Source organism: Nestor notabilis, unplaced genomic scaffold (genome assembly GCF_000696875.1).
Source record: "Nestor notabilis isolate BGI_N333 unplaced genomic scaffold, ASM69687v1 scaffold2510, whole genome shotgun sequence".
Classification (NCBI taxonomy): domain Eukaryota; kingdom Metazoa; phylum Chordata; class Aves; order Psittaciformes; family Psittacidae; genus Nestor; species Nestor notabilis.
In genome coordinates, this window is record NW_009912289.1 from 83,379 (window position 1) to 96,849 (window position 13,471).

The 13,471-nt window shown below is 38.6% G+C and overlaps 1 protein-coding gene across 1 annotated transcript in view; it reads right to left on the bottom strand.

Moving 5' to 3' along the window:
* Positions 1 to 7,831: 7,831 nt before the first annotated feature.
* HACL1 (2-hydroxyacyl-CoA lyase 1) overlaps positions 7,832 to 13,471 on the bottom strand; it is a gene marked incomplete at its 5' end in the record, with an annotated part of 20,377 nt that continues 14,737 nt past the window's right edge. Inside the window, 7 exons of the mRNA XM_010018728.1 lie at positions 7,832 to 7,864; positions 8,137 to 8,323; positions 8,917 to 9,024; positions 9,333 to 9,491; positions 10,905 to 11,059; positions 11,977 to 12,078; positions 12,339 to 12,422. Coding sequence (XP_010017030.1) covers positions 7,832 to 7,864; positions 8,137 to 8,323; positions 8,917 to 9,024; positions 9,333 to 9,491; positions 10,905 to 11,059; positions 11,977 to 12,078; positions 12,339 to 12,422 — 828 coding nt within the window. The remainder of the gene's footprint in view (positions 7,865 to 8,136; positions 8,324 to 8,916; positions 9,025 to 9,332; positions 9,492 to 10,904; positions 11,060 to 11,976; positions 12,079 to 12,338; positions 12,423 to 13,471) is intronic.

Here is a 13,471-nt window from a genome sequence, read left to right on the forward strand (position 1 = left end):
CCTGTTGGAAATAAAATGGACAATGGCTGCGGGCTTTTTGCTTTTGACTTAGGTGACAGTGCACAAGACTGACACCCCATGCTAGATGACAACGATGTACACCTGGTTACACTGCTTGTTTCTGACCACTGTGGCATTGGTGCATGGGACACAGACAATCCTGGGGAGGGGAAGTGTCACATAGCAGTGTGAATCTTACAAGATGTGAGAAATTTGACAGACGTGTGCTTTCCAGGCCCCCGAGCTATCTATCACCTGTGAACTTGCTCAGTCAAGCGGTGCATTCTTATGGCTATTCCCATGGGCTCATAAAGCCAATGGAAAGCTTCTGCTCCCTTCAGATAGCTCTGCAGCAGGTAGTTAAGGCTGGTGCTCTGAGATCAGAGGGCTTGTCTCTATTATCCAAATAGCAATCAATAACAAAGGACTTTTTTTTCTTCTGTATTCACTGCTGCTGCTGTTGCTAGGTATAGGGAAACCCCACATTAATATGACTTCACGGTGCAACCAGTGAAGAAGATCCATAAATATTTGGGAATAAAAATATTGCAAATCTTTGGGGGAATAAATAAATGAAAAATCTTAAAATTTTTATACAAATTTATGTGATTGTTTGAAACAGAAGTAACCTATAATTCTTATTCTTGTCTCACCTAGAATTGTGACTCTGATACCAGGAGTAGCATTCATTGAATGGAAATATAACGGCTTTGGCAGTATTTCTGTTTCATATAATATTAGCTTAAGAAAGAAACACAGCAAAAATTTCACACTGCAGTTTCTGAGTCTTACAAGATACCCTAACGGCCTAAGTGAGAAGAAGGGATTTTGAGGACTTGACTTTAAAAACCTGTTCTACAGTGAGAACCTCAGAGTTCTCTGCAGTTCTGCAGTTTAGCATTCACAGGTAAAGACCCCCACAGTCTTATTACAGCAAATCAACTGCAGTTTAAAAGAGTCCTATTTTGAGTAGATACCACAGCAACTAGAAACGTCAAAAGCCAACCAACACATGATGGAAAAGCAAAGTCTATACAGCTTACCTGCTTAAGTAGCTATTGCTTGAGCTTTTCAACCCAGAAGGTGTTACCTGAAGTACAAAAGCAGCTGCTGAAGTAAAGAAGACAGTAAGTGCAGAAAACCAACAAACAGCTGACACAATGCTGGTGTATTTATATTTAACTGAGAAGCTCATATAGGAGTAGACCCACTAACTGTGCAATGAAGTAAATTCAACCACATGATGGAGTTCTGGCTTACTCCACAGCTCCACCTGTGCCACTCACCCAGCTGGGTATCAGGCACAGGGCAGGTGGCCAGTTAAAGGCAAGCCAGCACTAGTAAATCTTCAGATTACCCACTGGATGAATAGGGTGAAGGCAGGACATTGCTGTCTAGCAACTTCCAAAAGCAACCCCTTTTTGGAAATCAGCCACTTAATGGATGCTACACACTGCACAACAAGTGGTGGCCTTCCAGCCTCCTCCTTTCTCCACCCTCCATGTTCACAGAAATGCAAAACTGGGCAGGGAATCCAAAATATTTTTACACCTTTCAGAGTATCTTTACACTTTTATTTGTTTCCAGAGCTCTCACCCCATTTTTAGAAAGTTCAGGTCAAAACTCTAATTTTGCACTTTTAGACCTATTTCAGAGACAGTCCTTCACTTCTTTTCCTCCTATGAGTAATCACCATATATCATTTATTTTTCCGCTGATGATAATAGAACAAACTACAGAACAGAAAAGTTATGGACATGATTAAAAACCATGGGATAATGCAAAGTGACTTCCATCAAAGCAATCAGAACCCCACTGTGGCCTTGTAATGGTGGAAGGCACAACAAAGTAGAACAATTTCAAAACAATAATTGAACCACAGACCTTTATAAGATTACTCTGCTTCCCCTTTCCTGCTTCAGCTGCCTTCTAGACCCTGCCTTTCAAACTGCAAATCATATGGCATTCAGTGTGGGACTGTATAAAATTTTGCATACTGGCAGCACTACATTCACAGCTGACATATGTCCATATACATAATGTGGTAGACATGCAGAAAACCGATGCTTCCCTACAGTGCACGCACATGCTGTAAAAATCTATACAGGCAGGAACCCCCTGGACTTGCTGAATGTGTTGATCAAATATGCAAAGTTTGATGGCTGCTCACAATGTTCAGGTACCATATGGTTATTTGGTGAACGCAGAGTAAGCCTAACACATACCTATTGTGCTGTATCTACTGAACAGGAGCAGACCACCACGCTGAACACATGATACTTCTTGGATGAGATGCACTCATCGCACAAGATCATAAGCCTACGCAGAATCAAGAGATGTATCCAGGATTGCCAGGTATTTGGAAATCCTGGACAAATATAAATAAATCCTAGAATTAGTCATAGAAAAATGCTCTACAGGAAAAGGAAGATGCTCATAGAAATCCATGTGTACAATGGCCTTGACAATGGGAGTCCTGGCCAACTGAGGCCCACATTTAGTAGTAGGCAAGTAGATAAATAGCTTTTAACATCCTAGGGTGGTGAATCACAAAGAAGTCACAACTGTAACCCAGTCTGTTCTTGATATTCGTATTTAGAGGAGACAGAAATAGTAATTCTTCCATCTCATTTTCATTTGGATTGTCCAGTACTGTTATTTACTTCTATTAGTAAAAGTCTGCAGATCTCTGCCCATACTACTATCACTGCAGTGCTGCTGGAGGCACAGAACAGAAGAGTATCTGGCAGTAGCTGGCTCTCATGACTCCTAATCTATGATGTGATTTATCACCTAGCTTGCCAAACAGCCCAATCAATTAAACACTACAAAGCACTAATGTTATTGTTGTTATGGTCACGCTAGGCTCAGGACTCTTCAATCCAGAGAGCTTAATGGATGCTGGCAATGCAGCATCCTATTCCCAATTTTCATACTGCACTATGGCCTGTTAAAGATGCACGTAAGCATGGATCCAAACACCAGCGCATACTTTCATAGGAGAATGTCCCTTCACATAGGCACTGTGGCCTTCTGTAGAGGAGCCCTATCGATGAGTGCCCAGAGCACCACGGATTCAGGAAAAGTCTTAATGACAAGCGTAACCTCAGGCAAGCAAGAGAAATCAATGAAGCTGCTCCTGAAATTGAGCATGTTCTGTAAGTGTCTTGCCAAACAAGGGCTTGAAAAAGCTTCAGATACCTTGTTTTTAACACAGAAGGATGCCTGATTTTCCCACAGTGGGTTTTCCCCGCCTCTCATGAGTACCTCGGGGCACTAAAATGTTTATGGGGATCCTGTACCTTGCAGAATGCAAAACCAGGAGCAGAGCTGCTGAAGCAGTAGTAGAAAACACTCATGGGTTTATCCAAAGGCCTGACAAAAGAATCAACATTATGAAGCTGGGGATGTGTAAAGAAACAGGTCACAGTAGAACAGCAGGAAGAAGCAGCAGTACGTTGCCAAATTTGCTTTTTTCTTTATTTTAGCAAACGGATGACCAAAAGTGCTGACCATGACATTACAGTAAGCAGAACTCAATGAGATTTCTCTATAGCACCATAGTTGTTGGGCAGCCTGCATGTATGTTTTAAAACTGCCATGGTATTGTAAGCTGGTGGCAAATTTCATGCTGATCTCCAGGGGTGCTGGGTCAGGTTACGGGTGGAGAGGCTTTATTTTCACACTTTGAAGCCCAGGCCACGCTCTTACTGCAGCAGCATACAAAATGGATGGGCACTACATACTGCCCAGTCATTGTGGGATGCCAGGGTTGTCATTCTCCAAACACAGGCTAACAGCTGAACCTAATCTAACTGGACAAATGCATTTTCCCAGCTTCTTTTGCAGAATCAGGGAGCTGTAATTAAGACTGCATTAGCATTTCCATTATAAAGTCCTACTTTTGAAGCTTCAATCATTTGTATTTAAGACATCCTTACCAAGTAGCAATTTGGCTCACAGGGATGTAAACTTGGAGGAAAAAACAGCTCTTACTACTGAGTTTTAGTGTAAAGGTATCACTTATGTGAAAACCTATGTTGCTGTGTAGACTTAAGGTATAAGAAGACTTATATCATCTTTCTCTATCTTCTTCATGTGCATTACCAACACAAAGTACTGGAGGAAATCTCCCATTAGCTATGGGCAAAGATACTCTGTGATGCTGACATTCATGTGCCCATGGTCATTTACACAACCCTAGATGGGCTGCTAATCCATTCCTTCAACTCCAAACTCCAGCAATTCAAATCCTGTCTTCGAAAGCATCCTTTTTCTCTGCATCCAGTTTAGAATTTGATACAAGGTATTTGCTAGTTGGATTGCTCAGATGTCCTATAGCTGACAAAAAGTAAAGGAATTCTGAATTAAACTGTTCTATACAGTATTTTCAGTAATGTGCTTCCGTATCAATATCCCCCCCTTGAAAAGGCTGATGAAAACAAAAGATTTCTAAGAATATTGACTCAAGCAAGCAAACTGTCATTCTATTAATTTCTCTTATTTCTGCACTATTTCAGTCAGCCTAGAGATTCCAGGAAAGCACAGACACTGAAATAATTCTCTTTTATATTCGTGTGACATAATTAGCTGGAAGGGCCTGCTTTACTGAGGGCCTCTTTAAACCTTGTCCATCTGGTTTCAATTAAATCACCCAAAGAAACAGCAAATTGCTCCTCCAAAATAGCTGTTTCTTACTCTTTACAATATTCAGTTTTAAGTAAATAAATCAGCAGAAGTCACATTGCCTGTATGTCTTAAAGACAATCAGCTATGCTACCTGGTCTGGCCTCAGAACACCAGTAAGTAGATCACCTCAAACCACCACTCTTCTCTAAACACAGCCATCAAGCTCTTTAAATAGCATAGTAAGAGCTGCAATGGGGATTTTGATTCCAATGTATAGGAACTACATCAGGAATGAAGTCACATTTCTTAATAGGACTTTTACTATAGTTTACCGCCAGTATGTGCTGGTTTCTTGGGTATGGAGTGGCAGGCCTGAAGATGCACTGCTACTTGTTTTAAGTGTACTTGGGATTTTGCATGTGTGCTTAAGAACAAATCTAGCCAGACCAAGTATATGTCTCACTCCTCATCAAAGTGGGTATGTGCTATATGGCACAACCAAAGCCAAGCATACACAACATATACCCCCCAAACGTTCACAGGGCAAACTGCAGACTAAATAAGAAACTAAAAGTTATCAATTACTGCAAACTAAACCAGTTAGCAAGCTGAACACACCAAAAGGATGCAGGAACATACACTCAACACTTGAAACTGTCTTGTGAGGTGCTGAGACAGTAACAAACCTTACTTCTTATTCCTTATCCCTGGCTATTGTGTTGTGGCTGCTGATTTACCTGTCGTCCCACAGGTAAATTACCTGATGGGTTTTGGACATCTCCAGCACTGTTCCTGTAACCACCTGTTGGTCGCCGGTTAAGTCTCAGTATTTACACTCAGTACCTCTTCCACAACAGCTTCCCTCATCCCAGGCTCTGTCATTTTCTTCCTCTTAAGTCTGGGGTCTTGAGTCTGTTCAATACCTTTAATTCCATGCTCTGGGCTTGAAGGAAAACTTCAATACATCAGCATTCCCCAGACTTACGGCATCTGTAATATTTTGCTCCTCTTAATAAAATTAGGACAATTCAGAAATACTTTATTTCTGTTTCATCTCCGAAATGGTTTTCTTTCATATAGTTTCATCTATCCAAGACTGAAGTGTTATTTTTTTTTATTTCATTATGTTATCACCTCCCCTTATCACCTTGAAAGTTTCAAATTCTTTGCCTTCCATTTACTAGGCATCTTCACTTATTAAAATGAATTGTACATGTTATTGTGGTTATTCAACAACTTTCCTGAACATCCAATGTAAGCTGATTTCCAAAAGCTGACACAAAACACTGATACAGTTTAAATACTCTCATTAAAGAACAAAACTTATGAAAATCACTTTTTATTAATTTTCAAATATAAACCAAGAATTTCTGCATTTGCATATCCAATGTACATATCTCCCCTGTGGTCAGTCTCAGCATTAACTCTTACAGTATTTTACATCATCATAATGGATTGTTTCTAATCACTGCAACATATTAAAATCAACTTTTGAGAGTTAAAAAGAATGAAACAAAATTAGTGACAAGATGCAATGTTCCACATTCCTTGCAGAGTACTCCAGAGAATACAGCAACTCTGCCGTCTCACAGCCTTACACTTGTTCATGAGTTGCATCCATTCTGCACATTTTATCTTTTTGCAGTTGTTAGCAGCCCTCCCAAAAATATCACCTTGACTCAAGTGTTCATAGTGCCACATGGCTATTCCCACACCCCTAACACAAAGTGGTACCTCTAAGTCAGACTGTGGTACTCTTGCTCATGTCTGATGCTCTCTTTCTGCATAAGCGTGCAGAGACAGTCCTCTGCCTAACAGTAACCCATGGCTTTGTGCCAGACCAAGACTGAAGAGCAAGCACTAATAAGCCAAGCTTTCTGCAACAAACTTAACTGTAGGCCAGGATCTGCTGCCAGCCCAGTTCTCCTCTTCCTTGGGTCATCCAAGTGCCTTTAACTAGTTAACCAGCACTTAAAGTCTATGGAATAATAGACTATAAAGCAATCAAAACCGAAGTCAAAGGCAGAATTTTCTCTTTTACATATATAACATCAAAGAACCTCTTGTACATTTAAGAAGACACAAAGTAACCTGTTCAGTGGTAGACTGAGTAGTAGCTGCTGGAGTCCGTGACAGAAGCACAGCAAAAGAATTACTTCATTTTTAAAATGTGAGCTCTAAGTAAGAGCTGTCAGGTGCAACAATAAATGAAAGCACAGTAGATAGAACCTCAGGTAGGCCAATTATCCACTTCAAACATTACCTCTGCATCACAGTCAGAGCAAGCTGGCCACTAAGTTTCTATACAGTAAGTATGTTACAGGAAGAACTTCAGTTTCACAATTAACCCGCCACAGTATGAATACATTAAGCTCCAACCTAACACTTATGTTATTGTTCTGGTGAGGGTTTTTCTTTTTAATTTTTAAAAATGCTTCTGATCATAAAGATTCACAATCTATTAATCCTTGAAATCTTGCTAATAAATGCAGTCCTGCTTTCAGCCTATAGGGATGATAGCGCCTTCGCAAAGAGCAAAGCTTCAGACAAAACTTCTAAGATTTTTTTTCCCCTCTACAAGCCCTGTCCCGCTAACAAAAACAAATGCAATAGACAGAGCCCTTGAGTAAGTCTGCATTTTTAATACACTGCTTCCTTCTACCTGCAGCAGAAGCTGAAAATGTAGCCTGTAAAATTAGGAAGTGACTATCAACCCGACAGGCTTCAAGGCATAATGAGGCCAACCAGCACTTTTTGACAAGATGCTTTGTTTTGGTCCTTACAGGACCACAAAAAAAAAGCAGCATGCTAGTGGTCAGTTAAAAATGAAACTACTATAATTGCACACTGCCAAAGATGTCTGTGTCTCAGTCGGCATAAAAACACCAGCTTACTCCCTTCATCCAGAACATCCAGACTTCAATTCACAAATCTTGATGGGTATGGCTCTGAGTAAAAGAAGTAGTATATAGTCTTATCAGTATTCCTGTACAATCTGCTACAAGACCTGGTATAGATTCATGTGTGTCCCTCATTTTACAATTACTTAATTTCAGCATTTAAAGAGTCCTCTAATACCAGTTCTAGAATCCCATTTTGTTCCAATGTTTATGTAAAATGGAGTTGTACCAGTTCCGCTTCTGGAAACTGATTTGGTTTTGCTTAACGCACTGCCTTCCACCACCATCACCTTCATCTTCTACTACAGGTTAGAACGAGTCAGCCAGGGAAACTCCTAGAAGAAAGAAACAAAACCAGGATGAAAACTGTATCAGAATGGACAAACAAAAGAGGAATAGGATACAATTATGTACTGACTACCAGCATGTAAAGAGTGCTCAGAAACTGTCTGAAGTTGTCAGGAATGAAAAGAAAGAACGTAAGTTCCCAGAAACACTAATTAAAGACACTATGCTTTTTCTGTGGTTTAAGTGATACCACCTGAGGATGTCAGAGGCTTGCCTACATGAAGTTTGCAGAGAACGAAAGGAGAATATATATACATACCTGTTTCTTTCTGTCGGACTGTGGATCAATCATTACGTTTATAAGAGAAGGTGTCTGCTTGTCAGTCAGGCTTGCTTTCAGAGCATTCTGCAATTCTTCTGGTGTTTTAACAAAGTATCCTTTACCTCCAAAGGCAGACATAATTTCCTCATAGTGTGAATTTGGCAGGAGAGACACAGGAGGCACACTGTAACAAAATGGAAAACCTCTGATTAATAGCAGGGAAGAATTGCCAGACACTAATTTAATTACTTCACACTTTTAAATCAGTGCTAAGATGATTATTGTCCTGGCCTGATGAATTCTTCTGGGCTGGAAGAACTAAGTTTCCTATACCATTAAAGCTATAAGGTAGCATACTGATTTTTATCTTCTGGAGACATTCCAGAGCAAAGCTTTAGCCTAGTTTCCTTGGCAGAGTTCTCAGCTCCAGAAGCAGAAGCCCAATGTAATCTCAGAGTACAAGCCTCAGGCAATTTTGAAGGTTATTATGATTTTGGAGGTTAGCCTGCTATGTGTGGCCTGAACTGCTGCAGGACCCTGAGACAACTAATAGAGAGACATCTCTGTGCTGCACAGTTGTGCAAACAATAGTCTGTGCAAACAATTAGGTTGTTTGCTTACCTTTGGTAACTGGTTCTTACTTACACAAACTTAGCCTACAACTAAGTTCACTTAATGAAAAATTTCAATCTAAATGACAAAGCATTAAAAGTGAAGGGAATGACCATTTTGGCCACTTCTTCCTTAATTAACAGGACATTCTTCAAAGATGCTCACCATGTAGCAGGATCTCCAAACTTTAACACCTCCTTCCAGGCATCTGCACCCAAACCAGTGTAAATCCCATTGTTGTTTATGATGATAATCAGGATTGGCAAGTTGTATCTACAAATAGATGTATTTGGAAGAATTCTGAAATACGTGCACCTTTCTGTAAGGTATTAAAAGTGTTACTTTGCCTTAAAAGGAAAATAAATAATTAAAAAAACCCCCAACATTTCCTCCTGAAACATGATCCACTCATCACTGGTGGTAACACATTATGTCTAAACAGCATAAAATCGACCATGTATATTTTTTGGCTTGTATTCATGGGCTTTTATGAGTACACCATCTAAGACCAGCGTCCTTGGCTACCTAGTTAAATTGATCTTGGCAATACATGAAGAAGGTCTTGAGCAAAAAACAGTTACCTGCAAATAGTCTCCACCTCCATCCCAGAAAATCCAAAAGCACTATCTCCTTCTATGCAGATGACTCGCTTTTCAGGTGTTCGGTCCTTAGCTACCATTGCAGCTGCTATAGCAAACCCCAGTCCAACTCCCATTGTTCCAAAAGTACCTGCATCAAGCCTAAAGGGGACAATACAGAATTATTATCCCTTCATTTCTACTCAGGCTTTTAAACTGATCCATAATGACTTGTCTTTACTTTCAATAATTTTCCATATAGTATTCAAATACTGTTAAATAAACAATTAGTATATAGATACCAGGTGTATAAATTATTATATTCAGTCAAACATTTTATAAGACTGCAAATATTTTAAGTGATATAAACATACAGGAATTCTAATTAAAATTAAGAGCTCTCATACACTGGTTGTACTACAGTAAAGAACTATTATTGTATGCTTTTAGCCTGCATAGTAACAGTATTTCAAAACCATTCAATTACAGTAGAGATAGGCAGACTACATGAAATCTTTCCATATTTAAATCCTCAAAGCAATTGGTTAAATAATGCTGTTCAAATTTTAGTCTTCTGTTCAACTTCTGAAATCAGATTTAAAGCTGTAATTAAGTTAAATCATTTCAGTCAGAAGCACAAAATGGATACAAAAGTACATAAAGAACTAGATTATTCTGGGGTTAACTTTTCAAATTTGCTTTCAGATATGTGCAATGCAATATGAAAAGACAACCATTAACATTACTGTGCCCTTATTTTAAATGGGGGGGGGGGGGGGCGGAATCCAAAATCTTCCCCCAGCTTTACTGGAAGCATGGGGTTTTTTTTTTTGGTTGGCTGGTTATTTTTCTGTTTACAAAGAAATATTTAGGTTCATTTAGGACTTCAGAGCTACTTTCACAAGAAGGCATAAACTTCACAGTCAGTCCAGCAATTTCGCCTCACCAGACAGAGCTCACTTTTCACCCCCATTCAAGAAATGGCATTTAATTCCATCTTACATTAAAACTAGATTACATATAATGATTAAAGTGACATACCAACACTTCCAAATTTGAGTGCCTATATTTTAGGTATGCAGGTTTACATGAAAGTGTGTCCAATATACAATCCAATTTTCAAAATTAGTTGATTCTTCTTATATTTTCCCTAGTTTTAAGTGTGTTTCAAAGAAAGCCTCTTTGTATGAATTCTTTTTAACTTGAGAATCCAACAGTTGTTTTTACTGTAAATCAAAGTTTACTACAGACTCTGAGCACAGAAGAAACATCTAGATCAGGGAATTTAACATGATGCTCCTCACTCACTTTCCACACAAAAGACTGATAAACTATCTGTTGCAGTGCACACAGACAAGTCGTAGAGAATTGTTAAAATCTATGACAGGACATCAGAAAATGAGTGGAAAACTTCCCTTAACCCTCTCCCAACTTACTAAACTTCCCCCCCCCCCTCCATTTAGAACCTTTAAAAAGGATTAAAAAAAAAATCTGGACCATCATACTCCTCACCTAAATGGAAACATTTATACATGGATCTATCCTGTTGCCAGCCAAACAAAGAAAATATCGCACCTTTGACGGGGATAGTAATTTGGAAGCATAGTTCGTCCAATGTCCATGGTGTTTGCTCCCTCACTTACTAAGATGCAGTCCTTGGGTATCAGTTCTCTGATGTGGTGGAAGACTGTGTAATAATTCATAGGCAGGGATTTCTGTAATGCTAATCCCTTAAAAAATAAGAGACATTAGTAACTCCTATGGATAGACTTTATACTATGGTGCAGAACTGAGATGTGTAAATAATAATGATGGAAATAAAAAAGCACCCTGCTAGGTAAGGCTGGAGTATTTGGTTTTCCATGTACTAACATCAAGATTACTCCGCTTCTGTTCCTATCCTGGTGACACAATGTATTTATCAGAGGCTCACTTGGTAACCTTGGATGCCCTATCATTAGCAGGAAGCTATTAAAACTCAGTTTTAACCCTATAGGCGCATTAAATTTTTCTGTATGTATGTTTGACTATTGCTAACCCTAAGTAAGCTGTCATCTGTGAGCTGGGAGGTAGATCAAAAGAGTGATCCTGCTGGAATTTTAGATCCCAATCTCAGAAACATGCATCTGAACTTGAGTTGCATGAAGTTAGGCATATGCCAAGTATCTGTGGAATTGTGGCCTGAATAGTGACTTGCTTTTAATACAAATTATACTTCCACCAGCATTGCTAACCAGCACAATTACAGAAGAAAACTAAGAATGTTTCTTCATGTAAGACAGCTTCCACTTGGACTACTTGGAGCACCTGTCCATTGCTTAGAAGTCATTGCCCATAATACAGCAGCTCTGGCTGTGGTCTTCTACTACTGGCTTTAAAAACCATTCCCAAAGTTCAATGACTTCCACACAGTTTGAATTTATAAAAAAACCTAGAGTACTTAACTTACAGTTAAGTTTTAAGTCTTAACTTACAGCTCATAAGCCTGACAAGAGTAAGCCTGTACCAGAATAATATAAATTTTCAAAGTCTGGGTGACATGACTGTCAGAAGTAATTGAGGAGCTTTGACATAAATCAGTGACAAAACCAACTATGCATTGGTACCTGTTACGGAAAGAAACCTCTTTTCTTTACTATAACATTACCTTTGATCTTTCCTCATTGTTCAACATTTTGTCTCTTAGTCTTTTCCACCACTCTGAATTAGAAGGATATTTCAATGATCTTTTGCTGAATTCTTCCAGGAGCTGAAACAACATTGAAATGTTGCAGACATTTCTTTCAGCATACTTGAAAAATAACAAACCGTCATAAGCATCAAGAATAACATTACCCAGACAGATCCCAGCACAACCACAGTAACACTAATCAGAATCTTCTAACATTTAATATGTTGCCTGAAAAATGGTTTTCCTTGACCATTCTTTTTCCTTCTTTTTCTCCAGTAACTTTATATAAAGCAGAAGAAATTAAGTTCAAAACAGGAGGATACCTGATATTACATTACCTGTCCAGTCACAGCGTTTATGTCACCTAATAAAGTTGCAGCTGGTCTCACATTATTCCCCAGCTCTTCTGAACAAATATCAATCTATATTTCAAAAAGAAATACTACCATTAACTCAAGGATATTAAAGATTTTTTTTTTTAAATTCCAGTAAAAAACATGGTCTAACAATGTCTTCATACCTAGTTTTGGCTACACAACTAACTCCCTCTGCCTTTCATTGAAATAACATCAATGAAATTGATTTGAAAATTACTTTAAAGTAAAATCCTATGGCACATATCCATTTCAATAAAAGTTCATATATATCCTCTAAACTGACTGCTTGCTTCTTACAAGCTCTTGCCGACAGTACAGAACTTTGAATATTAAGGGGAACGTGGTGGTGAATGCAGTGATAATTATATAGGAACTACAAATCTAGGCTTTAGCATACCCTTAAAGCAGCAATTTTCTTACTGAGAGAAGTCTGTGCGCTACGTGGCAATAAGAATTTGGATAGTATGAAGAAACTGAAAAGTAGACTGTGACCACTGAAGCAACTTCCCCATTTTCTTTATCAGTGATATAGGAGACCTCTTAGGGTACATGGAATACTAACTTATGACCAGGTCATACAGGCTATGAAATGAAATAGTATTTTAAAACTAACCCTTGACAGTGAAAAAATTTACTTTAAATGGGATGAAATAATATTACTATTTTTATTTCCTTTCTTTAGAAAAAGGAAGCATAAAAGAATATATTCTTTCATAAGACAAAAGGAATTCTAGCTTAAAAAAATTACATTATTCCCCTGGAAAAGATGCAAAGTTTGGAACCTGAGATTATGTTCCAGATCTCTGAAGGCAGGCCAGTCAGAACACTCAATCAACTACTGTTTGTTGATCACAGACTCTAAGGGAGGAGATTTTAAGGACATAAACAATTTAATGACTTGACTTCCTAAAAGCTGGCAGATTGCCAAATACATTAATTAGTTAAATAGCCTTTCTTCCTCTTATTAACGTTTCTGATTGACTTAACTCTTGTAATGACTGACTCTGGATATGAAAGTAATTCTATTTCAAAAAATCCAGCCGGCAGAGCAGTCAAACAGTTTGGAAGATGTCACACTTTCAACACATTTTGCT